The sequence below is a fragment of the Lampetra planeri genome, chromosome 31 (assembly GCF_965212315.1).
Source record: "Lampetra planeri chromosome 31, kcLamPlan1.2.h2, whole genome shotgun sequence".
Lineage (NCBI taxonomy): Eukaryota > Metazoa > Chordata > Hyperoartia > Petromyzontiformes > Petromyzontidae > Lampetra > Lampetra planeri.
The window spans coordinates 10,438,754-10,466,566 of record NC_136137.1 but is presented as its reverse complement, the minus strand read 5'-3'; the positions used below and the strand labels follow the sequence as shown (position 1 = coordinate 10,466,566).

The following is a 27,813-nucleotide window of genomic DNA, read 5'->3' as shown; positions in this document are numbered from 1 at the left end:
GTGGCTCCTCCAGAGCCACACAATGCACACTGCTGCTGGGTCTCGTGAGCTCATATGTATCGGGGGTAAAAATGATGCTACTCTGTGGAATTGTGCACAGAATACGATCGCACACGATGGCCACACGGGTTTTGACTTTTATTTTAACAACCAGACACACTTGCACGCACCTAGAGATGTCCACGTTGTTGCTTCAGTAAGTTTCCATTTCATTACTGCAAACATGTACTTCACAGATGCGTGTTAAAATAAAAATGTCGCATGGGATGATTTCGGTGAAAAAAAAATTACGGAGGCATTAACCTGTAACACAAAATACAACACTTAGAAAGCACAATTGCGAAAGGGGGAAAACAAAACATGCTTGTAAATCGATTAGAGAAAGAAAAATAACATACAAGGCAACAGACATTTATCAGTGTGTGCTTGTTATTTTGTGTGCGTCTTCTGTAACCCTTCCCCGAGTCCACGTTAGGGATACTGCAGGCCAGAGGCAGCGCACAGACGCACGGAGGCACTGCACCGTGCCACCACGTGCGCCTGATGGGAGAGGGCCCCTGCCCTACAGCTCGTTCTTGAGCAGCTGCTTGGCCTTTTTCATGTTGTCCATCACTGGAGGAGAAACCGGACAGAGGCAGTTTTAAGACCGGCACATAGGCGAAGGTTGGGCACACACGGTTTTTACATTGTACCAGCTCATTGTATTGATCCACTGCTGGATGAGAGGGACCCTCCTCCATGCCATAGAGGTTGTGCGGGTTATGATGTTTTCATATTTTGCGTGGGATCAGTGAAGGCGGGGATTATGGACGTGAGAGGATAGATGTGCAGTAACGACGACGTATTTCACCGAGTGCCCTCTCCTGCTCACCTTGTCATCTCAGAGCCCCTTACAACCCGTTTATGGGTGGTGCTCACCCAGCCAAGTACAACGGAGGAACAAACCCAGCTTAACTTCCTTCATCCGAGGTGATCAGGCACATTCTGGGCGGTTTGGTCATAGGGGAAAGGGCATGCATTTACATCGAGGAAAATGTACTGTAGGGTTTCTGTGCAACTTGGCAAAACAGGGCTGTGGTGGTACTCACGGAGATCGATGTCCTTGGGCTCGTAGGTGTACAGTCGGTTGTGGTAGGGTCCCGTGATGTCAGCTCTCACCGTCAGGGATGGATCTGCCACAGAACATGAACGTCATCACCACCGTCTGCTACAAGACTCTACAGACGGCAGCAACAAAGCTGACATATTTAGACAGTTGACGAGGTTCTCTGAGGGTTTCCCTGGCTGCTCCTCTTTGTGCTCATGACAAGGTGTGTGTGCGTGTGTGGCTCAGCAGACCGTGCTGGGAATCACTCACCCACAAACATGATGCGCGGCACGTAGGCCCCGTCCGGGCTCAGGTTCTTATCCGTCGTCTCGTGCTGTTGGCGCGCGCGCACGTGGGACACCCTTGTGCATTAGTCGCGGCACAACAGGACGCTCGCAGCGTCGTAAAGCAACCAAGCAGGAGATGATGCTGTAATCGCATTAGCAGCATGTGTGCCTTATTTCTATTGAGTAAAATTGCAATGTGACATACACAGTCCTCTGGAGACGCAAGAGAGAGTTCTCTTATTCTCCCGCACATTTTCCCCCCCACAAAATATGGCCGCAAAAAAAAGACCCTTTACCATGAGATTGAGCATGATGAAATCTTCATCTGCCATCTTCTGCAGCCCTTGTGATGAGGCAAATGCTTTTTTGAGGGCTGGGCAGAAAGAAACATCAATGAACGGATGTTTGTGATTTGACCGGGCACACACGAGTTGAACATTATGAGACCTCCTTTACCAGTGGCAAAATATAATAATAGGTTTTTACCCTTTCAACTGGTACAAAAACTGACACCTTTATACAAGGCATCATGTTTGCAATAACCACAACACAAGCAGTCAACGTCATCTGGTCCAACACCAATGGAGACTAGGCTCTAAGAAAAGCTGTCTCGGGTGTGGACCATCAACTTCAAGGACAGTGCATATCATTATCATCATCGGAGTTGTTTCTTTTTGTTTGCATTTTGACTGCTTGTGTTGTGGTTATTGCAAACATGATGCCTTGTATAAAGGTGTTAGTTTTTGTACCAGTTGAAAGGGTAAAAACCTATTACTAGAGTTGAACATTGTGCCATGATGGGCCGGTGTGTGTGCCAGTAAAGACTTACACTGGCAGTATTCGCAAGACTCCAGGTGATGAATCACCATCAGTGGCTTGTTGCTGTTGGGGGTGAGGAGAGGGCAGGGTCACTTTACACCACAGCCAAAGCTGAGAGCAAAATGGGACACAAAGGCCTCCTTAAGGGCATCACACACAAAGTGGCCATGAAATAACTGCCCACCGTTCATTTATCAGAATATTTCTTTATTCTGGAAGAATCCGATGAGTTATAAAGCTTTTTTTCACATGTCTAGTAGCCACGAGGCTCCCCTTAAGTGCCCAACGCTGATAGAAATGTTCAAATCAAGGAAGCGATTGGCATTTGCAGTGAACAACCCTTAGCAGGATACAATTGATAACATTTGCAGATAAAACGGAACTTTGAAATGAACTTACGAATTCTGGCTCTTGAAGAGCCCCTCCTCGTAGGTCTGCACCCACTCGATCTCATCGCCCCACCCTGCCAGGAGACGGTGACAGAAGCGAGGAGGGAAGATCAGAGGAAGAGTCAGAAAGGGTGGCCAGTGGAAGCAATACAATTCACTCAATAGCAGCAAAGTGATTTTAGGATGGAACTTTCTGGTCTTTATTTCCCCAATCAAAGTTGCCGAGCACAACAAGCCCAAAGGTCCAAAACACCAAGCAGTCAGCAACCACAAAGAAAACTATTCAAGTTGCATTTCTTGACTAAAGCAAGGTTATAAGAGCTCTGGGGAAAAAAACCAACGATGGGAGGGAATTCCGAACAATGTTGCTAGGAGAGCAGGGGAACGCACGACGTGCATCTACTTGTTTGACTATGTTCCCTCAATCCGCTTCGTATGGATATTGATTTTCTTTTGCACCGTACATAGCCAACCGTGCTAATAGGAGGTGCTCAGTGACGAACTGGGACTAAAATCGGCCCAGGCACCGGTCCAAATTGGCCTTTTGGGCTGATAAAAAAAAACAAATGGGCAGGTGAGGACGAATCTTTGGGGCTGCCGAATACGGGGACTCAATGCCAACTGAGAGCTTGAATAAGCAATGAAGCATTCACATTAAATGTGATAAAATATTTTTTACTCCGATTACATTTTTTCTTTCCCCACACATACCGGCCCACCGGGTATTTGCCCTATGGCCAATGCGGGCCCGGAGAAGTGCTTCACCAACAGATCGCCGCCGCTCGTGTGATCGACACGTTTTGAAATCAAAATTGGAGGTCCTTCGCTGCACCCTCCCGGAAGAAGGCCGCAATGGCCGTGTCTGGATGCGGGTAGCACACCTCGAGAAAGTGTCTGCGGCTTCCTCTTGGTCATGGATGCAGTGGCGACCGTCAGCACCGCCGTCAGGCACATCACCAGGGTTGTAATACACAGCTTCATGGTAGCAGCTGCGATGGACAACACAACACAGCAGCGTGCTCAAGCACCAACAGCAGAGGAAATAATAGCCTCGATCACCGTTTCAAACAAATTAAATGTTGCTTAGTATCCTTGATTTGATTTAAGCAGGAGATTTTATAAACGCACAGCACCGCGGTTGTAGCGCAGAAGTGAAACGGTTGCTTCGTTGGTAAGGATTTCTTGGGTCACCTGAACTAACACAATGTTTTTTAAATATACATTTTAATTCAACACGTGTAGGTGAAACGTTACAATAGATTAATACAGCACAATGCGAATAAGGCCAAGTAAAAAGAAAATCTAAATAGCAATCACAATAAAAAATACTGTATGTACAAAAATACCAAGGTGGCTATTTACAAAGGAGAGTGATGAGATTTCGGCGACTTAGGTAGTAGTGAAGAAACTTTTTTTACACGCAATCTCATCAAACGTGCACCGGCTTAGGTAGTCGGGGTGAATAAAAAAACCCGAAAACGAGCGTGGGTCGTAGCATTCACTTAAACGTTGCGGTCGAGGCCAATGCTACGTCGAGACACCCAGTGGTGTTTGTCGAAATCGCGCACCTGACGAGGAAGGTTCAAGGTGATCTCGCTCACGTTGAGCTACACGAGGAAGCGCGTCTGGCGACTTCACGCCGGGATGGGCGGACACCACCGGCTCTCTCGCCCACCACTTCGACGCAAAGATGGAAGGGAAAGAAAAAAACCCCAAGCCGGCTCACAGACACCGGCCACTCCACCCTGGCACTACTGCCTACATCTGATCAAGTAACTGTAATGGTCTATTATTAGTTGTGGGGGTGGGAATGCTTGCCACTAACCGCCCAAGGTTTTCACGATTACAAAAGGTGGTACAGTATATATACGCGATACTGTGTCGATCACGTCCTGGCTTCTTAAAACTTCGCATGACCGAATTTAACATCAAACTGGGGCGACGTTTCGCTCAAACTGCTTTGAGCTTCGCCAGGTACTGTGTGCGGTCTTACTCGCAAATCTAGCCTGTGGCCGAAGGTCGCTCTCTCTCTCTCTGCTTGCACTACACTCTCATCGTCTCCCTCCCTCTCCTGCAGCCTCGCGGCCGTGAGTGCAAGCAAGCTCGGCCTCGCCGTAAGCGCTCACCTGCTCGCAGGACGAGACGACAGGTCGGACGCAACGAGGAAGCCGGCAGTCTCCCAACTTCTTCACACCTGGAGCTGCGTGTGGGCGGTAACCTGTGCACGCCCACACACACCTCTACACGTCGACACGTGCACGCCCCACACACCTGTACACGAGTACACGCCCCACACACCTGTACACGTGTACACGTGTGCACGCCCCACACACCTGTACTACACGTGTACACGTGTGCACGCCCCACACACCGGTACACCTGTGCACGCCCCACACACCTGTACACGTGTACACGTGTGCACGCCCCACACACCGGTACACCTGTGCACGCCACACACTCCTGTACACGCCCATACACACAAAGACCCCCCCCCCCACCACTGCCCGAGTGTTTAACACACTGGGACCTAGGTACGCATTTAAGGCTGAGTCGACCTAGGGTAATCCCACAACAAGTTTATGTGTTCGTCGTCGATGTTGACTGCGAGCGGAAAACGAACTCGGGTGGGCGGGTTCGTAGCGTTGTGCGCTTACCGCTGCACCACCGCTCCCCTTTGTAGAACATTTTAAACAAACTCACACCTGGATACTGCCACGCGGTGCGAGCCTCCGTCTCACCTGTAGTGAGTCCAGGCGTGGTGGTGCACACCTGTGAGACGGCGCTTTTGAAGGCAAGGGTTGGTGGATCACGGAGAGATTCGTGAAGCTCCCAACGCCTCCCCTCCCCCTCCCGTGTGTCCCTGCAAGTCTCTACGGGCTGCCGAGTGTTAGCTCCTGGTGCACGTAGTGGGGTTTTCTCCAGGTGCTCTGCATTGCCCGCACGCGAAGCAAAACGCCGAACATCCCAATGCAGAGGAGACTCGATTGTCGACTTACTGCGGCTTTTATGGACAATTCGATTAAATACGATGATGATAGTGCTTGCTTATGAACCGAATTCAACATTGGCTGAGAAACAGTAGATGTTGGTACACTGCATATGCGCCCGGGAATTTGAGTTCTTATAAAATAATTAACCACGCGCACTAATCATTGACTGGGCCGCCCTTCGTCGTCGTCTGTGCGTGTGTGTCACACTCCAGTCGAGTGCTACAGCCGAGTGTGTGTGTGTGACAGTGGAGTGGTTTTAAGTGTGTGTGTGTTTTATGAGCGTGTGCGTATTCCACGTGTGTTTTCTACGCGTGTATTTTATAGCGAGCCGTCTATGTTGGACTGTGTGGGGGTTATCAGCAAGGTTTGTGCAACAATTCATTGAATCAACGGGTTTGGGTGTTTGGCCAGAAACCACTCGAGCTGAGAGATGGGGGAGGGGGGCTCCGTTGCCTGTAGTGACGGCAGCGGCGTCACTCCACGTGGCCGCGGGGAGACGCCACGGGGCGGGGCTTAGGCGCCCGGAGGGCGGGGCTTAGCGCCTGAGGGGCGGAGTCCCCTGGCGCTGTAAGGATGATTCGTCGTTGTGTGATTGGCTGGCCGTGGAAGGTGGGGGGGGGGGCGGGGGAAGAGGGCCCTCCCCCTCACCCCGGCCCGAATCTCCAGGCTCCACGAGGCGGCCCCCCAACCCCTCCCCAGAATCCAGAGTCGATGCAGGAGACACGTGTTGAGTCGGGCACGTGTGTTGAGGCGGGGTCGTGTGTTGCGTCCAACACGTGTGTTGCGGCGGTCACGTGTGTTGAGACGGGCACGTGTGTTGCGGCGGTCACGTGTGTTGCGGCGGTCACGTGTGTTGAGTCGGGCACGTGTATTGAATCGGGCACGTGTATTGAATCGGGCACGTGTGTTGAGTCGAGTCGGACGCGTGATGCGTCGGGAGCGTGTTACGGCGGACACACACAACAGCGGGGGGGTGGGCGTCAGCTGGCATAGCCGTTGCTGAGCAAAAACTGGCATAGCTGGCTCAGCTGGTAGTTTGGCAAAGCTGTTCAGCTGGTGCAGCTGAGCAGGTTTCTGAATCTGAATATTGATTCTGGAGGAATGCGATGAGCTATGAAGCTCTTTTTCACAGATGTCCAGTCGGGACGGCTCAGAACGTTACAACAAAAACACGACAGGAGTGTAGCATATAGGAAAGGTAAACAAATCACTCTAGAAAAGATACGTAAAAATAAACGATTTTTTTCTGACCAGGTAAACCCACTGAGCTATTAACTTATTTTTCAGAAGCGACCTGGAAACTAATTATTGGTCAACAAAGTGGCATACCACGTGTACATTTATGGCAGCAAAATTATCTAAATAAGTTTGATGGGCTGCCTAGCGTCATTCATCAGGGATGCGTGGCAATCACCTTCCGTGCAGCTTCCCGCACTATGTAGTATATCGTAACCGGTCTACGTGATGATAGCAAATGGACAAGGCTGGTATCGAAAATATGAGGCCAACGCGCCCGAGAGAACGACCGCATCGGAGATGGGGCGATGAGAAGGAGCTTCGTTGTGTGGACGAGAGATGGATTGCGCCATCGCAGAACTTCGAGATATTGATGGCGTGGGGGGCCTTCACTTAGCAGTGGATCGATCATGGCTGACGATGAACCGGCAGCGGGCTTTGCTCGCTTTCTTCTGGATATCCGGCTTTAGCGTCCACTCCACCGGAGGCGAATTACGAGGTTCACCGATTATGCCGATCGTGTATGTGTAGATGTTTATCACGAGACATAAGTGATAGAACTTTAGGCCAATTCTGATCTGCCATATGAGTGAATCCGTAAATGTTGGTTTCGAATTCGTCCCCATATATTTGAGTGCAATATTGGCTTTGTAGCACTGAATGTAGAATTGACACCACTCTATTGCACATGCAATATGGTGGGATTATTGAATAAAAAAACACATCTTTATATTCTGCATAGAAGGCGAACAAGGGTGAGGAATGAAATCAAACAATGCGCTCAAGACGCGACGTTTCCTGGCAGTGCTTTAGATTACACAGGCGATAGTCGAATACACAAAACGCCATCTGACTCACCCCAAAATCTCCCGCCTGCAGGATTTACATCATTGTATACAAATAAATAATTGACAAACCAAGCTTTCAGTGTGCAACAGAAGTGAAATACAGCACAGACATCAGTGACAGTAATAAGCTCTGGTTGTGGGACTCAGTTTATTGTATAATGGACTGAGGTCAGAGAGTTCCAAGTTATGATTTCCCACTTGTGCTAGGCTGGCTTAAGAGTATGGATTATTAGCGTAAGGCACTAACCAATAGAATACATAGTACGCCGATGAATAACAATCCTATATTATTGTCCTGTCACAATATAAACTGGATTCAGAAAAAATAAGGCGATATGGATGTGGCGTGTTAAAATGAGTCCCGGATTAGAATTCGAGACTGCTCCGGCTGAGTTAAGGCCTGGAGAGTTCCATTATTAAAGATTGCGTAAATATAAATGCGTCGTTACCCACCACCATCGGACACAGCCCATTAGTAAGGTTTGTCACGTAAAGGAAACACGCCAATGTGTTACTCCGTCAGCATACCGGTGTGTTAGAGAGTAAAACCACAACATGCACCTCCGATTTGCACGTTTGGCGTACGTACGGTGCAAAATAACTTCAACATACATACAATACAACATTTATCCATTATTAGAACAGATAGTTCTACACAACTACTGTGGCATGTGCACACTATCAGAGCCCCTGCTGATACACGTGTGAATGGACCGCACTGTTGTACACTCATCTACAAGCCTTTGTCTGGTTTATTTTGTTTAGCCGGGTGAGAACTCAAGAGACAGAGAAAGTCTCATTTGCAAGTGACCAGGCTAATTAAAATTACAAAAGCAATAACAAGGAACTAAGTACAACAATTAATCAAAAATAAATCAGTGAAATAACAAAATAGAAATCAAAGTAAAATAATTGCATTACAGAATAAATCGAAAATACAGCACGAACTGACGAACATGAATCAATACCGTATTAAATGAAACAAACTTTCTGTAACGTAAGTTGTCTCGGAAAAAAACTCCTAAACGACGTTTATAGTCAAATTTTATTTGAGAAATATTCACCTGGAATAAAGTTGAGTATCGCACTCGTATTTAAACATACGAGGACATGACATACATGACAAAGTTGGATTAATGCCGTTGCCGATGATGGTGGTTCCTCGACCATACTTCACCGCGCTGGTCCGTGCGGGTTGGTGAAGACTGTAACCCCACACAGTTATTGCATCTTGCCCGTGGGTAGCAATGTTCTCAAGGCACGGCATGGCCTAGTTCCGCGGGGAATGCGAGGAATGCAGCAACTTTGAAGGGGTGCCAGGAGGCGAGACGGGGAGCCAGGAGGCGAGACGGATGAATACCATCGCTAGATAATGACCCGCGGGTCCCGTCCATCAGTGGCGGCAGAACACGAAGTCAACTTTTGCTGTCCGACGCTCAGAGACCCCCCCCCACTCCCAGGGACAAGCCCGTCCAGGTGAGGTGTCCGTGCAACAGGTGAGTGAAGGGTGAATGAGTGGGTTGGTGAAGGCTGGGGCAGTCAGACAATTGAGACGCACGCATACAGACATGGAGACGCAGGTTATGGAGCAACCGGATATAACCAGATATTAGAGATACACACTAACGAACATGTTCACAGACTGGTACCCACGCTAAACATACAGGGCGGACGGGAAGTCTCCATATCCCTTTACCTCTGTGTTCAAGTAGAACATGGTGAGGCGCGGGTATAGGGACTTCTCGCCCACCCTCTAAACTCTACAGGCATGCACACCGAGATGGAAGGTGAGATAAACATACCCAACACACAAAGACTCGCACACACATATATACACACACAAGCCTGACCGACAAAAATACATGCATGCATACAAAACAAAGATCCCCCGTATAGCCTTAATAGACCGGTTGGGGCAAATGCTGTGAGCGAGCACCTATGAAGTCCAGAATGGCACACGAGGGGGTGGGTGGCCAGCATCACGCTCGACCGCCTTTGTCTCCTCATTCGCGATGTTTACACACCGCACCAGGTACTCATTGAGGCTGAGTCGACCTAGTGAAGGCCCAGGACCAGTCTCAGCTAATCGTCACTGGTGTTGGCCGTGAGTGAGAATCGAACTCGGGCATTCAGGTTCGTAGCGCAGCGTGTCAACCGCTATACCACCGCTCTCCACACAATCGCAATACACTGGCTTGGCTTTATGTCTATCTATCTCTATGGGTTTATATGTATCTATTTGTCTCTGGGTTTACTGTAAGGTCCTTAGTTTGGGTTGCATGGCCGTGAATTGTCTTTAATGTGTCTATATGGGTCTCTGTGTCTTTATTTGTCTCTATGTATCTCCATGTAGTCAATATGTACGTCTTTGTGCCTCTAGAGGTTTACTGCGTGGTCTGCAGTTTGGGATGCATGGCCACAATCGCTCTCCAGTGGCTTGTGTCTGTAATTTCCCATGTACGCAGGAGATGTGCGCAGGAGATGTACGCAGGAGATGTGCGCAGGAGATGTACGCAGGAGATGTGCGCATCGGCCGTTGACGATGTTCCGATGCGGTTGATGGTTCCACTGGTGCCAATTCAGAAATTGAATATGTATTTATACTGGAGGAATCCGATGAGCTTTCAAGCTCTTTTTTCACAGATGCCTAGTAGGGACTGGTCAGAACGTTACAACAACAATAAACATGATGAGTGCAAAGTTTCTGAAATATAAGTAAATCACTAAAAAATATATACAAAACACTAAACTGTTTTATTTTACCAGGCAAAGTCCACTGAGCTAATGGCTTCCTGGGATGATACACCGCCGCGGACTGCCATGCAACTTGACAAAAGAGTATTGGGACTCGCTGAGCCTTTACTGGGGAAACATGGCAACGAAAAATAATCTTGTTAATTAAACGATTGTAAAATTCATCATGAGGCCTCCTTTGCCAGTACCAAAATATAATAATAGGGGTTTTCCCCTCCATGCGCCTTTTGGCATCATCTGGTCGAACACGTATGAGACTAGGCTCTAAGGAAAGCTGTCTCTGATGTGGACTAATCCGTTTCAAGGACAATGCATAAATTATCAGGGTGTGTTTTTTGTTTGCATTCTGACTGCAAGTATTGTGGTTAATGTAAACATGATTCCTTGCAAAAGGTTTCAGTTTTGTCGCCAGAAAAAAGGGGAAAACCCCTATTATTGATTGTCAATTCGTTGCTCACAAGAGGATTTACGTTAAAGTGAAACATTCCTTGAGGGCCCTGTAACTCGCTCTCTGCAATATTGAGGGCTTTTTTCCTTCGTTCCATTGCTGCCGCACTCAAGCACTCGGGAAACTGGCTAAACAGGGGTCCCTTAATTCGTGGTAAGAAAAAAATACGTACGGTGCTATCTTACCTATATTTGGTGTTTAAACATCTTTACACATCTCTCTGGTGTAGGCCAATCAGTCTCAAAGACAATGCATATATTGTTACACTATGTAACACAATTTTTGTTCCTGGGTACTAAGTGTTAATTTTTAATTGCTTATGCCTAAGAAGTATATAAACTGGCTATTATTCCTCACAAACTTTGCTTTTGTGACCAGGACTTTACGTGAACGAAAGACACAAACTCGCCCGTTTTCTCATTGAAAATAAGTACATTTCAAAATATCACTGTCTTGGTCACAAAAGCAAAGTTTGCGGGGAATAATAGCCATTTTCTGTACTTTTGAGGCATACGCAATTAGGAAATAACACTTCCTACCCAGGAACATTTATTTAGTTACAGTGTTATCAGAACACGTTTTGTTTGCATGCTCACCACACGTAGTGTGTGGTTAATGCTGACTTGCCGCCTTGCAAAATGCATCTATTTGGTGTTTAGAACATCTTAACGCTTCCTGTTTTATTGCCAGAAAGGCTAAAACTTATTCTTGATTTTGTATTTATTTTACACGCTTTTATTTAACTCACTCTGTCGTATCCTCAAATCTTGTAACTCAATTTTAACCCACTTCCCAATGTGGTATCGACTGCAAACTTAGTATACGTATGTCATACTGGTGACAATACTATATTATATCATAAAAAAACATTCTTTTAAGCAATCATTGTTTATATAGTAGTAGGTTTTTACCCTTTAAACTGGTGCAAAACTGACACCTTTATCTAAGGCATCATGTTTGCAATAACCACAACACAAGCAGTCAAAATGCAAACAAAAAGAAAAGAAACAACTCTGATAACATTATCAGAGTTGTTTCTTTTTGATGCCTTGGATAAAGGTGTCAGTTTTGTACCAGTTTAAAGGGTAAAAACCTACTACTATAGTTTGCCACTGGTAAAGGAGGTCTCATAGTGCATTGTTTATATGTTATATTTCGGCTTGGGTCTAATTGTCCACGTTAAACTCACGTTGGCTGTAAATCACCACGGTTCCTTACGTTGTGGCAAGCTTCGGGCCCCCTTTCCTGGAGTCGTGGAGTTCTGCCAGTACTAGTACATTTCATTAAAGCGTGTTTTTTAAAAAGTATTTTTTAATATTACTTATTCATTCACTTTCCACGGGATCTTTAAACTTTGTGAGCGCAGCGTCGATGGAGTCACAGCGCCACCTACCCTCAGCAGCCGCAAAGCTTCAGTCGCCGTCCGTTCGATCCACCTCCAGCCATATCGATCCGGATCAAATAAACAAACAACAACGCGATCGATAATTCTCGTTCACATTGCTCCGCAACTCGGCCCCGTTCTCTTCGTGCCCCTATGCGTTCACACACTCTCACTTTACTGCTGCTGATGTTACTTCTGCTGTGTTCTGGAGGATTTGCAGGAAATATCTCCCAAGCGATCGATCCCGACGTGCGCGCGTTGCCTCTGCGTGGGATCGGGAACACGATCACCGATTGATCGATTGACGCGATCGCTCCAATGCGCCATCGCGAGTCATCAATGCACGGCTTCGCTCGTGCCCCGCGTCGCGATACAAACACCGCGATGGATCAACTTAAACGACGCCTCCCACGATATCGAGGACTGTAGTTGGAATCGGTGCGAGGAAGAATCGATACCCGACTCGTAGTCGCGTATCGGCGGCGAGTAACGGAGCGCACCCCCCCCCTCGTGCCCCCCCCCCCGCTGCCCCCCCCCCATCTCCCCCTGCCCCCCACCTCCCTCTACCCCCCCCCCATTTCCCTCTGCCCCCCCCCCCTCGTGTCTCCCCTGCCCCCCCCCACCTCCCTCTACCCCCCCACCTCCCCCTGCCCCCCCCCACCTCCCCCTGCCCCCCCCCCGTGTCTCCCCGGACCCCCCCCGGCCGCCCCATGGCCGCCGCTGCCACCACCGTCCCGGGCCCCGCTCCTTGGCGCCGCCGCCGCCGCCCTTGAGGCGGCCCTCGCTGCCGCTGCTGCCGCAGCGGTGAGGACATCTCCCCTCCTCCTCCATCTCCTCCTCCCCCTCCTCCATCACGAGTGAGCAGCAGGAGGAGGCGGCGGTCGCGAGGGCAGTCGTCTGGGTCGGTGGTCGCTGTGGGGCGCGGTAGTGTCGTGGTTAGCGCGCACGGGGCTCCGAAAGCCGACGACCCGTTGGTCCACTCGGTTTCACACGGGGAGCTGGTGCCACGCGTATACAACGCCGCGAGGGAGACAAAGGCGGCCGGGCGCGGTGCTGGCCACACACCCCGTACCGTGTGCCGTGTTGGCCCTTCGTAGGTGCTCACGGAACCATCAGTCTGCTCCGGCTATACGGGGGGTGGGGGCATCTTTGTCTTTTGCTGGTAGTGATGATGGTGGTGGTGATGATGATGGTGGTGATGATGGTAGTGATGATGATGGTAGTGATGATGGTAGTGATGATAGTAGTGATGATGATAGTGATGATGGTGGTGGTGGAAGTGACGATAGTGATCGTGATTGGTGATGGTTGTTGATAGTGGTAGGGATGCTGGTAGTGGCGGTGTTTATGATGTTGATGGTGAGGATGATGGTATTTGGGTGGTCGTGGATACTGGTTATGGAAGCGATGCTGATGTTCAGATGGTGGTGATGGGGGTCGTGATGATGGTGGGTGGTGATGTTGATGGTCATGGCGGTCGTAGGCATGATGGTCATTGTGATAGTGGTAACGATTGTGCGGTTAGCAAGTGATGATTGAGAGTTTTCGCGGATATTCACGAGATGTTGGTGATGGAGTGATGGCTTAGACGACGGCGGTGATGTTGGTTAAACGTGAACGTTCATATTGTTAGACTGATCGCGGGGCAGAGTGAGAGTTGAGAGCTGTCATCCTGATTGCGGGGGTTGAAGTGTCAACCCAGTGCATCGCTTGGGATGGGAGAGGAATGGGGGTTTGCATTACTTCCACAAGTTTTCGCAGGGCGACATCTAAACACATGGCGCTATGCAGCATGTGTCCTTGACGCGTCTCGCCGAGTCTCCGGGAGGAGCACGGGGCGATGACAGAACGACTGCTGCAGGAATGTCGCTTTGATTGTCGCGGTTCCGCGTGTTGTGCGCCAGATGGCAGTGCAGTAAACTTTAAAAACAATTTCCACAGGTAAGGCCCACTGATCTATATAGCTCTTTTTCAGAAGCCGACCTCAACGGATGTGGCTTATCATGTGGAAATGTATAGCAGCCAGATACTGTACTCTCAACGCACGTTTATAAATGTGGAGGGGAAAACCCGAGGACAGAAAAATCCACGCGACCATGTGGAGAACATGAAAACTCCAAATATACAGGCAGTTAGGGTCGGGATCAGTCCCACGACCTCCTTCATACTAGGCAAGGTAATTAACATCTCGCAAAAAAATGCAAATTTATGGTAAAAACAACCCGGACAACCTGAACGGTGTGGGGAGACCCTCATCCAACAGTGGATTAACAATTCTCTCATCCCAATCTCCCTGCAGGTGCTTGGGAGGAGAGGCCTCGTCATGGGCGAGTGGGGGCCGTGGGCCAACGAACAGGCGCTCGCCTCGGGCCTCATCCTGGCGGCGGGGGGGCTGGTGGCGGTCGCGGGCCGCTTCAGCAGCTGGGGCCTCGCTGCCTACGCCGTCGCGGCCGGGGCCCTGGTCGTGCTGCTCGAGTACCCGCGCGGTCAGGCGGCCTCGGGCGGCACCGTGGAGCGCGACGGCCAGCGCTTGGTGACGGCGGCCGTGGCGGCCCTGGGCCCTCTGTCCAGGAGCTACTACGCGCGGGCCGCGCTGCACATGTCCCTGGCCGTCCCCGGAGGCCTGCTGCTCTCTACCGTGCTGGGGGCCATCTGCCTCGCTATCGCCAGCCTCGTCTACCTGGTGGCGGCCATAAAGGGCGAGGTGTGGAGGCCCGTCGGCAGCCGTGGAGTGGCAAGCTGGCGGGGGACGCGGAGGGAGCCACCCGGAGCCCCTTCGCCCGTGGAGATGGGACAGCTCAACGAGACTGCGGTGGTCGTGCCTGCCCTGGTGCATGCCACGGCGCTAGATATCAGCTCCATGTAACACTATTCTATTTAAGCACCACCCCCCTTCCCACTGTTTCTCCGTTCTCTGCGGTGTTAGCATGTGACGTGTGAACAGGCGTGTGGGAATGATTTGGAATCTGGGGAGGCGAGAAGCCACCGGGGCGCCTTGTTAAATAGCCAAGGGGAGAACCATGAGGTGGCACAGTAAATGATTGGGCCCCCTGTACAAAAGTTGAAAGTGCACCACTGTGCCTCCCTGCTGCTGGTGTTCCCACACCTGTTTTGCACACGAATATGGATGAATCTGCATGTTTTTTTAGGCAGATAAGTGTTGACGATAACTATTAACTGTGGATTTCTTGCCCAGCTTAATCCAGTCTGATTTTATAATTTTATAATGTATTTCTATAGCTATTATATAAACCCGTATGCAATTAGCAGTGTTCACTTTTTACATTTGCAAGCCACTGAACTGGCAAATTAGTCTGTTGTACTCAATACTGTAGTGCCTTTGTTATACCTGATAGTTTACCTTGCATTCATATTATATGATACTAGTTTACAAAGAGCTGTCACTTTGTTTTCAATACACTTTGGCATTTTAAACTGCAAGTGACAAATTATTCGACGACACTACCTGTGCTGCTCTGTTCCCTTTCTACAGTGTTATCACTCGCCACATAAGCTAGCATATTTTTACTTGCACCACTGGGCCTGCTGCACATGGTTTTAAGGACATGGGCATTTGTAAGCATTTAAATTACTGGCTATCCACCCACCCATCACAGTGCCTTTTTCCTCCGTGTCCTCCTCATGGGCTTGCAGCTGTGTGGCCTGAGTCCAGCGCACGGAGAGCGTTGCCTGGAAGGCACCAATAGCAGAGCAGAACCGCTGCTTGATGCGCTGGATAGCAGCACTCCATGTGGAGGCACACTCTCATGATGGAGCTGTAGCGGGATTAGCGAGGAGTGTGCGAGACCCCAGTTTCTGTTGTCCATCACAGCTGTCTCAACTACCCTTGCTCTCATTGTCTGGGGTGAGTGGAACACACCGTCAGGGGTGTATAAAAAAATATATACTTTTGAGTGCTGCATGATATTAAAAGTGCTTTAATATGTACATCATGAAGTTGCTTGACCTATGCATTTACAATAAAGATTAATTATATAATGTATTGGGCTTAAATAGTGTGTCATTTAAAATGCTTTGTAACTGTCAGATTTCTTGTAAAAGTACATGTTAATGCAGTATAACCTACACGAGTTGTAATGTGAAAAAAACTAAACATGCAGTTCAATATGGAGATTATTGGTAGAACTTATTCTCTGCTGAGGAATAACCCGATACCAAAAGAATGCACAGTCCATGAATGGAGGGACTTGAGATGCTGCCAATGGAAAGGCACCAATCCCCCGGCAGGCAAATGTCCATCAAATGACAATATATTTGTGGATGGTAGCCCGGGCCATATCAGGGTTGCCGCTGCTCTGGTAGATCAAGGAGAGGTTGTATGCAGCCTCCCTCCTCAAGTCCAGCTGCTGTGGATCCATTCCCTAGAACGAGTACAAAACTTTCAAAAACAGTCTTTTGTCAAATCAACGACTGGATGAAGGCTTCCCCATGCCATGTCGGCTTGCGGCTCTACTGCCTTCCCTCGAAGTTTACGATGGCAGATAAAACCACCAAAGCTCAGTCATGTATTTATTTTAACGTTTTAACATTTCTCACGTGGCAAACGGATAAATGATGCCACTGAAAGCATGCCTTCAATGTTGCGAGCACATTGCAAATTCGTGCGTGGTTCACCTGGCACTGTGGGGGCGGGCAGGCGAGGGTCTGCTGGTAGTAGTGGATGGCGAGGTGGGTGAGGCCCAGCTGATGGAGAGCACGGCCCACGTTGTAGTAGCTCTCCTGCCCATGGCCACGCAGCTCCAGGTACTGCATCAAGAAGGAAAACCCCTGCAAGCACAACCCGCACATCCTCCCTGAGCAACGGCATAGGCTGTGCCATTTGGGCAAGGAGCAATTCATTGATTAAAATAGGTAATTGTGCTTGTGATAATCGATTATTCTTAATTCATGCAAATTGAATATAGATTACACAGGCTAACGATTGAAGCAAATTAAATGGGATAAATTAAAGCCCAAGACAAAAAACTATTGATTATTGGAATAAAATGTAACAATAAATGGTGGCAATGTATTTATTTACAGGAGGTAAATCGTTACATGACTCGTTTCAATGCATCATCAGTTTATGAGTGTCAGGTCGTCTGCTTGGTTTGTATTGGTTACTCAGTCACTTTGGGTGGCCGCCCGGTTATCGACATTGAAAAAGTCAAACGTCACCTTGTAGTCGAGCTATGGCTGCAACAACACGATGTGCATCATAACCTGAATGATGAGCGGATGCCTTTTGTTGGCGAACTTCTGAGATGCCATATGAACAAAGGTTAGGCCGATACACAGGCAGAACATGGGCTCCTTCGTGTTAGTCCTGTAGGCTTGAACATATTGCCCTGAAATGAGAAACATGTCAACGTAATGGGCAAAAAGACGCAGATGAAATCGCACGCCTCGTGCATCTCGAATACGGCATCTCGGCGCCTGTGCCTGACCTGCGCTGTCTGCATGAACACTCACCCAGTGCGTGTTTGAAGCTTCCGGCCACAAACGCGTTGTGCCCATTGAGAATACACAGCGGCAAGTTGTCTGGGTTCTTCAGCAAGAGGCGCAGGCAGAACCGATGGTGTCTGATGTCCTGGGAGTTTGCCGTTATCTGGTTGAAGATGTTCCAAAGCTGCGGCTTGTTTAAATTCTCCATGAGGATGATTCTACGAGTTAACAGGGTTATATTATTACAGTTTTCCATCTTTGAAATAAAGGTTCATCATTAAAAATAACCAAGTCTAGTACCTGATGGCGCCATACATAACAACGTTTAAATAACTGATGCGGTCGCTAACCGAATGTAGTTGTACGCCTTGCGGAAGTTTTTGCTGAGGAACGCAGCGGAGAGTCCGAGGCTCTCTAGCTCCTTGCGCTTGGGCCGGTCCTCGTAGAAGTAGTAGAACTCCAGGCCGGTGTCGCACAATAACTCGGCCTCGTCGTGGCGGCCCAGGTTGGCCAGCTCGCACACGGCCCTTTGCAGCAGGTCCCACCAGATCTCTCGGCCCAGCAGGCTGGCCTTACCTGCCCGAACACGGGGGGATGAGAAAGGCTGGAGGACCTGAAGCTTGACGGTCAGTGGGTACAATAAGTCATAAAAGCGCACGTTTGCATAAATTATGTAACGCTTGCCAGCATGCATTCGTCTTTGAAGTAGAAAACCTTTTACCCATGTCACGCCACGGGAATGGGAGTAGGATCAGTTGCAGAAAAGGGCAGAGGCCAAGATGACCAGAAAAGGGGGAAGACAGACATACAAAGAGGGCATTGCTCAAGATGAGCAGTAGAAAGAAAGAAAACGCGTCAGGCAGGAAGGGGGGGAGGATAAATGACTGGGCTGAGATGTCGGAGATAAGAGAGTGTTCAAATGGGAGGGAAGAGGGAGAAGGTGCAAGCAGAAGTGAGCTGCACAGAGCAGTGTCTGTGGGGAGAGGGCAGGGATTCAGTGGGGGTGGTCACGCATAAGCCAAGTCCGTTACGAGAGACTTGAGCCGATTTAGATATATCCATGTAAATTCGCAGTGCCGAAACCGACGGAGCAAAATGCTACAACTGTATTTGCAAACAGTCCATTTCCTTCGTTTTGCATCTCCAAATTTACGCTAACCCATCTGATCAATTTGGGCGGTTTTCTTATCATTACAGTAATGCCCCAGGGTTAGAAGGAACAGACAGGCAGACCTAATGCGGTCACGCATTGAACCTAAATTGAAAACTCCACCTTGCATGTTGTCCAGCACAGAGCTGGTGCCCTTCTTAGGCGTCTCGTCGGACCTCTTCAACAGGTAGAGGTGCCGGGCGCCATCCTTGGTGCTGGATACCACAGACACCTGCGACCTGACCATGGCCCCCTTCCAGCCATCGCACAGCCACAACACCGCACAGGTTCAACAAAACCTTCTGAGTAAACATACATCTGTAACGAGATACTTCCCCCAAAGGAACTTTGCATTGTGTTGCATGAAATCGCTAATCTTGGGGAAAACTAAATGTAATGATGATGTCAATGAGGTCAACGGATGGTTATCGGTACCTTCAGGAGCATCGAGAGTAACATGAGGTGTGTGTCCACACAGTCGGCCATTTTCCGTTGAGAACATAGCAGAATTGATCGGTGCAACAGCAACTGAATTTCCTGAAAACACAAGAAATGCACGCTTTATTAGGAAAAACATCCTCAATTAAAAAAAACCGTTTTTTTACGTCAGAGCTGATCATTATTTATATTTGTTGTGCTATGAAGGTCACTGCTCGAACTGTAACCTGTTGGAAACTTTTCCTTTTTAAGGCAGTGTTGTTGACGAATGTGTTGAATTATGTGATTATATGTATGTATGTAGGAGTGGGAGAACACCAAACTAAACACAAAAAGCAGTTCATGTTGAGTTTGTGCAGCACTTCCATTGCAAAGCACCAAATAATTAGTTTCATTATTTACCTGTTAGGTTAATTATATTATTTTCAGTAGCTCAATAAATATACGTACAAACATTCATGGGCAAATTAGATTATATGGCCTGGGGTAGCGCTGCATGGCCCTGGTTGTGATCTGGTGAAGTCCTTGTTTAGCATTTCACTGCATCTTCTCAGCAATGTCACAGCGCCTTAGTGTGTCCTAGGCTCTGCTAGTGGCTCGAGAGGTTCTACTAGTCCGGACAGACCTGCTTTGCGGTGTCCTCGCAGTCGGACAGCTCGTCTGTGTGTGGGGCGTTGAGGGCCTCCAGCGCCTTCTCGGGCTGGCCCAGCTGCTGCTGCAGCGCGGACAGAGACATCCGGGCTCCCAGGTGCATGGGGGCAAGGGCCACCACCTGGTTGTAGCTCTCGGCAGCCCGCTGCGTCAGGCCCAATGCATTCAGGCACTCTGCGCAGGTGGCACGGGGGAGGATAGAACGGAACGCCGTCGATATGACAAAAAATAACTATCCGCAGCACAATCCACATAGGGTGAAATAAAAGTGTGCGTATAATGTTATTTGGCCATTCACTTAATGTTAGATGAATGCCTCTTTGAAAGAATGAGGCATTCATTGCAATGACTTGAACTTGGAGTGAGTGCAGGATCCTGAACTTGAAATTCTGCATTTGATATTGTATTTTTGCAATGTCCAATATCTGTACCTTTGGAACTATCGAATTGTGTTAAAACAAATTAAGCACTAGACGTGATTTATATCAAAACTACAAAACACTTAAGCACAAAATGATATGTAAAAAAATATCCTTCTTTGGTGGTATCTCGTGTATTCAATTGTCCTACTATCTGTACAGCATGTTAAGGTATAGCTGCATTTACACACAACCTAAATAATTCCAGTTTTGTATAACTGCAGCGACCTTGCACCTTTCACGATAACTTTCCTGAAGGACAACTCTAGCATTGGCAAAACTGACGGTGAAAATTATGAATGAGTGTCACGTGTTGGCATGACGGCAGACAGATGGCAGCAACGAGTCTAGCACTGGTGAAACTGACGGTAAAAATCATGAATGGGCGTCACGTTCCGGTGTGACGGAGCCAGACAGCGGTGGTAAATCTGGCATTCGTGAAACTGACGGTGAAAATCATGAATGGGCGTCACGTGCCGGCATGACGGAGCCAGACGGCGGCGAGGTTGTATCGCTCGGAGCAGACAAGGGAGGCGAGCAGCGGCAGGGCCGAGTTGTACTCCCCGACCTCCAGGAAGGCCTCGGCTACGTCCAGGTAGAGGTCGCCCATGTCCTCGGGGTTTTGCTCCATCAGCCAGGAAACCAGCGTCTGTGACAAAACCACCCACGTCACGCGCGACCACGCCCACGGCGGATATGTACGCATCCACAGAGGAGGTGAGAGACTGAATCAAATCGCCCTGAATACACCCAATCTCGTCAGAGCTCGGAAGCTAAGTAGGGTTGAACCTGAAAAGTGCTCGTATGGGCTAGTGACCGCCTTGCTTCAAACAGGTCTTATGGGCAATAGAGAGCAGTGCAGCAAATACTATTTAATGTAATATGCTCCCAACGTCTATGCTCCCCACCTTTAACAAATGTGCACAGATCAGCGTGAAGTACGGTCAAATATGTCCCATGACCAACACTGTATGGGGAGGCCTCATCCAGCAGTGGATAAGGGCTGCACATGTACATAAAGGTGGTCTGGTTTTATGTTATGGCTCTAGACTGAGATTTTACTATTGTGTTATTGTTTAGAAAATAACAAAAATGAAGACCTTCAAAAATCGAATGATATTGGCTGTCACGTTGATTTTAATTTGGAGTTTAACTACATTTCTTTATAAGATTTGTTCACTACTACAGTAAATACAATTGCAAGTAGGAGGGGGGTGTTCCGCTTACCTTAACTGGACCCATAATCTTCAGGTGAATGAGGCACACCATTAGTTTTGCCTTCACATCTACGGGGATGTTCTCTGGAATTGTGCACGACTTTATCTCTCCTGGAGACACACACAGCGGAGTCGCCACTTAGCCACTGACACCACACTCACGCGTGCAGCAGGTATGTATGTTGAATTTATTTCGCACCATATGTAGCCAACCGTGCTAATCGGAGGTGTCAAAAATATCAAAGGTGCAAGGAGCTGATCGGACACATCAGCAGTTAACACATATTTACCTGCTTCAGCCTGTCCATCCTTTTCTTCTTCCAGGTTGATTTTTGCAAATTTTGTTATTACCTGCACCACACATTGAAACAATTTAATACAGGTGTTAACGATTAAATCCATGAAAATAACAGCAATGTCACAAGTCCAACTTGTAAATCAATGCTACTGGTGGTATGACAGCAGGCAAGCTTGTCCCTGTGTCTGAGCAGTGTGACAGGGTGGCAGCCGCACCTGCAATGCCTTCTCAAACTGCTTGCTGACAATGTACAGCTCAGCCGTCATGTGCAGATCCTCCATGGTGACCAGGTTCGGGTGCTTGAGCAGAGCATCTTCCATCAGACCAATGGCACCAGCCACGTCCTTGCTCTCGTAGTAACTCCTAATGGAGACGCACAAGTTCGTGTGAAGCCCGGGACCAATCACTGAGCTCACGTTATTATGGATGCCGACATAATTCAGGAGACGTGGTACTGGGAAACTAAGAATCAATACTTCAAGTGGTTGTCCCTGAAAACTAGCATTTTAATATTCTCCCATGGCAACACATTTGTAACTGATCAGGTGGCTCAGCAGAAGAGTGAGCTGCTCTCGTAATCAGAATGTTGCGAGTTCGCATCCTGCTTGGGTGCTGAAAACCCATCATTCCCCTGGGGTCGATAAAATAAATACCACTTTGTGGGGAAGTCAATAATAATGGTTGTCTGATGGATAGACTCACCCACGATAGTAATGTGTAAATTCCACTACTGGCTCATGGCTGTAAACAGGAGATGAACACTGCCTCAATGCTAATTTATGCAGGAAATCACTTTGACTTCAGACGTGTAACACATGCATTGGTAGCTACACCAGGAAAAGCACATCAGTACAGAGTAAGAGTTTATTTGACTGGTTGTGAACTTGAGGCTACTGCATGGGCTATTTTGCAAAGCGAACCTGGATGCGATGGCCATGGAATTCAAATGGAGAGATAACACAAGCAGCCATGTATTTCAAGTGATCGTAAACATAGATGCAATGTGCAACAATGCACATTATAACTAACAACAACCGCCATTCGCCACTAAGTGGCGGTGACATTACCAAGGCACCTGTGCCAGGCTATGTGCACTTTAAGGCCAAGTAAAGTATTGAATGCCGGCTGGAAGGTGGTCACGGGACAGACCTAGGTGCCAACCAATGGTTGATTGACTGAGAAACTAACCACTGCAACTAACAACGGCAATAAGTATGACAGCCAATGGATTGCAGCGGACAGGCAGTTACGAGAGGTGAATGAAGTTAATGGATTAATGCAAATCAAAAAAATCCGCAAGAGCAAAAAACGTTCCAGGGTGAGGATCGAGTGACAGCGAGCTTGACTGTGCCGCTCACTTGGCCATGTCGCGGGTGATCTGCATGAAGTGTTCGCCCTCGGATTCCGGCAGCAGCGCCAGGATGCGCCGGTAACCATCCATGGCCTGCTTGTGCTCTCCCAGCTGCTCGTAGAGGTTGGATCGCTCCCACAGATACTGAGTGTTGCTCGGCGAGTACTTGATGGCTGCCAGGGAAGAAAACGAAATGACGTCTCGAGTGTGTTATGTTTATAATGATGTTTGGTGTATATAAAACTAGTATGTATTACATTATCTGTCAAACTATAAACAAATTTTCGTTAAATATTAATTGTTTTTATTTTAACAGGTAAGGCCTATCGAGCTATTCAGCTCTTTTTAGAAGCCATTTGGCCCACAAATGATAGCTCAACAAAGTGGCTTATAAAGTGGCAATTTATAGCAGCCAAATGCTATAAATGCATGTTGATTCTCAAAAGTGGAGCGAAAAACCGGGGGAACCTGAGAAAAATGCCCACATCCACGGAGAGAACATGCAAACTCCAAATATACAGGTGTCAGGGTCGGGATCAAACCCACAACCTCTTGCATACCAGGCAAAGGAGTTAACGTCTCGCCACCGAGATGTTATCTGGACTAAAGGTTATAGATGAGCATGGTGGCGCACAGCTGTAATATATCACGTTGGAAGTAAGATTGAGTGGATCGTGGATGGAATGACCAAACATTTCCATGCAAGGCCCTGATGACACAGTGTGTTAAGACGCAATGAGGCACTTCAAGATAAATTAATTTCACGTAGTCACTGCTGGATGAGGGTCTCTCCACACCTTGTCGGGTATGGGGGAAGTGTTTGACCAAATGCTGGCCAGCGAGGGCAAGTTAAGACTGACAAAATGGTGTAAATGAATTAATTACATTATTTGAAGGTTTGCATTGCCCACCTTTGGTGTAACAGAAAATGGCTTGCTTGATGTTGTCCTGCTCCAAGGAGAGCTCGGCGAGTTTGACCCATTCCTCGGGGTCGCTGGGGTTCAGGTAGGCGGCGATGAGGCCGAACTGCAGAGACTTCTCCATGTCCCCACAGTCCTCGTACAACATGGCCAACGTGGAGAAGGGCTCATGGGCCAATGGAGCTGCCACACACACAGATACACGATGATTAAACGGTTGATCAGAATCAGAATGTTTATTCATGTGGCGATGCAATGCCTGCAGCCATTAATCGACAAGCACTGAAAGATTAATCATGGGAAGATAAAATATTTTGATAATAGAACAAAATATTACAATAGTTTCTCATTATTCACTTTCCCCAATTATCATTGTTGACGACTACCTGCTGCTGTTCAGGTCAAGGCTCAAGACTTTCCTTTTGTCCCGATGTCTATGACTGACCACCTCTCTGAATTAAATAAATGTGCCCACTGTCTCTGTACAGCATTTTTAAATACAGTTGCATTTAAGCACAACATAAATCCAAACTGTATTGTATTATCGCACCATCAATTACAAAAACACACGACTGTTTTAATCCGATGCTTGCACAGACGTCTGCTCTTACAGCACTGGATAAATAATCATTCTTAGAGAGATTTGAGTGTCTCTGCGGTGAAACAAACTATCCCATGTGTCCACAATTAACGAACCACATACCTTGCCGAATAATTTCCATGCACATCTTGATGGTTTCCTCGTGTTCGCCACGTGCAAAGCGAATATTTGCCTCCCCCATCAAGCCTCGCAGTACCTTTGGGAGTTTGCTCCGTGGAAGTCTTTCCTATCCAGGAAAAAAAAGTATAACTTTAGCATTACCTATAGTATCCAGCAGTAACAATAACAAACATTTCCTTAAAACACAACAATCCCCTACGGATGAACTCTGAGCACAGGCGAGCTCACATTGTAAATGCAAAGGCTTTCTCTCGCTCGTTTAAAACAAACCTTTTGCAAGCGTTTGTGCTCCCTCTGCAGCTCCATCTCGAGAGCAAAGACATCTCCTGTCTCGAGGTCCTCGTTGTCTGCCACCTCCTCCTCGCTCCCCGTCACACGGTTCTCCATCATCAGGTCAAAGGCCCTCTGCACCTTCTTGCTGACGCCATCTGCAGCCTCGTCTATTGCGACATCGGATAGCGCTCGCAGCTCAACAACGATCAGCATAACGGCGCAGCTGCAGTTTAATTTATAAACATTTATCATTCAATACACAAGACTACGACGATCTACAAAAGACATTACATCATATAAGAATGATTCTTAATGGGATTAAAGTGTGTTATTGTTGACCGAATAATCTTCATATGCTGTATACTAATGTATATACATACATCAGAATCAAAATATTTATTTATACAGCATGGGTGTTTACAGCACAAGAGCGCTCACAAAAGGACAGTACGACAGAGTTCAGCCGCTATGCCTCATGCATCATTTCCACTGATGCTGGACACCGTTTTCGTGGAATTTTAAATGTGAAGCAGCCAGTGAACTTGGCAGGGCTCTGTGATGAGTTCCAGGTGCTGTGGTTGGGATGTCAGCAGAGGTTGCAATCGGGTACCCGATACCCGTACCCTACCCGTACCCGGCCGGGTACGGGTACCCGTTTGCGACCCTGGTGCGGCCGGGTACGGGTACAGGTAGGCCGTGAGTCACTGGTGAGTAACCGTTTGTCACTCATTTCTGGTAGGGTACGGGTATGGGTAGGGAACGGGTACCCGTACCCGGCCGGGTACGGGTACCCATTTGCGACCCTGGTGCGGCCGGGTACGGGTAAGGAATCAAAACCCGTTTGCGACCTCTTGGATGTCAGTGAGGGGGGTAAATTTTCACGCTAGACCCTTGTGTGCAAGTCGTCAGCACTTTGCACCATGGCAGCCATGCATTAAGTGCTTTGTCCATGACCCCTTCAAATAGATTCAGGGATGAATTTCTCAATACGTTCTGGCTTGCAAGTTGACCAGATTCGGCACGTGACAAGGAGCCACAATCACAGCGGGCCGTATACTGGATGTTGTGTGCCACACGTGGAAATATTTTCTGCTTTGCCAACCTGCTCAGAACGAGTTGAAGTTAAGCCCTGTAAAGATACGAAAGTACACTGCCGGAGTTGCTGGCACCCGGCCTCCCCAGGTCCCCCCTCACCTGATGACCCGTCAGAGTCCGAGGGCTTGCGTGAGGCGACAACCTCCTGTAGACGAGCCCGACTTGAGCAGCCAGGCCGCTGCTCATCATCTTCTCCTCCCACCAAGCCCTGCCGGCCCACAAGACAGCCTTCAACACTCACGCCTCTATGCAAGGCCATATGCTGCTGCTCTCTTTAGACGCCTATAGCCACGGCTGCGGTGTGCGAACGTGCGTATTCGGCAGCGCAGTGACATGTTTCATACGTTATTACAAGACCACGAAAGACAGCACTGAGACCACGTGTAGCTAAGGTGAATGGAGCTGTGATTCAAGTGCTCCTAGGCTGTCGCATGGCTCCGTGGTGACGTCGTCCACTCACAAAACGTCGACATACATATTGATTTTTACGGTGTATCTGTAAAGTCACGTGTAAAGGCATTCGCAAACTAAATAAAGTGCTCCTTTGACATCAACCCACTGCGTTATCGGAGCGTAATCATCCCTGCACGTGCGTGACTGTCCCAATGGGCAAAGTATCGTCCAGGCCATTAAAACTCTTCCTCTAATGCCTCCACAAGTGGCAAGCAGGGGGCGAGAGAACGGGGAAGACACAAACAAGGTCTTTCCAGGGTCCATGAATGGGAATTGTATGAAGGTTTTGCTTTACATTTGGAGTGGTGACGCAGTGGTTCGCACATTGAACTCTGAACCTGTCGTCCTGAGTGGTGAGATCCAAGCCACGGCAAACATCGCTCCCAACTCATTTCCCTTGGACGCGTCTGCCACGGGGTTGGAGATAAACTTAGCTCGTGTGCAGGTGCCATGCTAACTATTATTACATGAAATGGTTTTTTTTCATGTGTACAAGTGATTATATATATTGAATTGGTATTGAACCGGGACTCGCTGCCTCGCCTGATGTGCAGGAGGAGGTCGTGGGTTCAATCTCTACCCTGGCTCCTGTACATTTGAAGTTTGCATGTTCTCCCTGTGGTCGCGTGGATTTGTTTCTCTCCCCTATCCACATTTAAATTCAACACGCCGTTTAGATTATTTGGCTGCCATACAGTTCCACATACGCCACTTATTTGCCTATCATCATTTGTAATCGCCGGGTCGCTTCAGAGAATGACCTACACAAGAGTATAGGTCGGTGGGGACCTTAGCTGGTAACAATAAAGAGTGAACATTTGTAGTGGCACTCACTACCGCGTCTCCGTGCAGCCTTTCGAACTCCTCGAACGAGATCCTCCCCTCCAGGTATTGCGTGAGCCGCGCACTGAAGTCGCCCATGGCGAGAGAGAGAGGTCGACCCCGGCCTCTTCCCGCACCTCGTGGGGCTCACTACTTGCCCGCGAGTGCCCCTAAACAGAGGCCTGCCCAGCGGGCAACATCCACCGCAATGACCACGACACTTGTAGACAACCTCCGGTGACCTTTTGAAGAAAAATAAAAGACTAATTCTTGTCTGTCGGTCGCACGAGGCTCTCTCGCCTCGGTTAGCAGGCGGAG

At 48.4% G+C, this 27,813-nt stretch overlaps 3 protein-coding genes across 7 annotated transcripts; 1 reads left to right on the top strand and 2 right to left on the bottom strand.

Moving 5' to 3' along the window:
- Window positions 1-121: 121 nt before the first annotated feature.
- LOC144729212 (anterior gradient protein 3-like) lies at window positions 122-5,692 on the bottom strand. Of its 3 annotated transcripts, XM_078609279.1 has the most exons (9): window positions 5,321-5,692; window positions 4,709-4,800; window positions 3,464-3,571; window positions 2,593-2,656; window positions 2,204-2,256; window positions 1,671-1,747; window positions 1,358-1,421; window positions 1,089-1,172; window positions 122-612 (listed from the first exon to the last, which is right to left on the bottom strand). In XM_078609279.1, exons 3-9 carry the CDS (start codon window positions 3,561-3,563, stop codon window positions 563-565), a joined length of 492 nt encoding a protein of 163 aa, XP_078465405.1. In that variant the 5' UTR covers window positions 3,564-3,571; window positions 4,709-4,800; window positions 5,321-5,692; the 3' UTR covers window positions 122-562. The 3 variants fall into 3 exon arrangements, with proteins under 3 accessions (XP_078465405.1, XP_078465407.1, XP_078465408.1); XM_078609281.1 differs by lacking the exon at window positions 5,321-5,692 and having other exon boundaries at window positions 4,151-4,714; XM_078609282.1 differs by lacking the exons at window positions 4,709-4,800; window positions 5,321-5,692 and adding an exon at window positions 3,945-4,055.
- Window positions 5,693-12,968: 7,276 nt separating this feature from the next.
- Window positions 12,969-16,243, top strand: CYBA (cytochrome b-245 alpha chain). 2 transcript variants are annotated; one of them, XM_078609275.1, is made up of 2 exons: window positions 12,969-13,046; window positions 14,542-16,243. In XM_078609275.1, exon 2 carries the CDS (start codon window positions 14,566-14,568, stop codon window positions 15,106-15,108), a length of 543 nt encoding a protein of 180 aa, XP_078465401.1. In that variant the 5' UTR covers window positions 12,969-13,046; window positions 14,542-14,565; the 3' UTR covers window positions 15,109-16,243. The 2 variants fall into 2 exon arrangements, with proteins under 2 accessions (XP_078465401.1, XP_078465402.1); XM_078609276.1 differs by having other exon boundaries at window positions 13,022-13,099.
- Window positions 16,165-27,729, bottom strand: GTF3C3 (general transcription factor IIIC subunit 3). 2 transcript variants are annotated; one of them, XM_078609273.1, is made up of 18 exons: window positions 27,508-27,729; window positions 26,320-26,428; window positions 25,123-25,292; window positions 24,835-24,958; window positions 24,123-24,314; window positions 23,219-23,384; window positions 22,076-22,223; window positions 21,853-21,913; window positions 21,573-21,673; window positions 20,823-20,994; window positions 19,901-20,100; window positions 19,273-19,374; window positions 18,961-19,090; window positions 18,038-18,263; window positions 17,715-17,905; window positions 17,466-17,590; window positions 16,878-17,030; window positions 16,165-16,624 (listed from the first exon to the last, which is right to left on the bottom strand). In XM_078609273.1, the coding sequence occupies exons 1-18, from the start codon at window positions 27,592-27,594 to the stop codon at window positions 16,502-16,504; spliced, it is 2,580 nt and encodes an 859-aa protein (XP_078465399.1). In that variant the 5' UTR covers window positions 27,595-27,729; the 3' UTR covers window positions 16,165-16,501. The 2 variants fall into 2 exon arrangements, with proteins under 2 accessions (XP_078465399.1, XP_078465400.1); XM_078609274.1 differs by having other exon boundaries at window positions 27,511-27,729.
- Window positions 27,730-27,813: the final 84 nt, after the last annotated feature.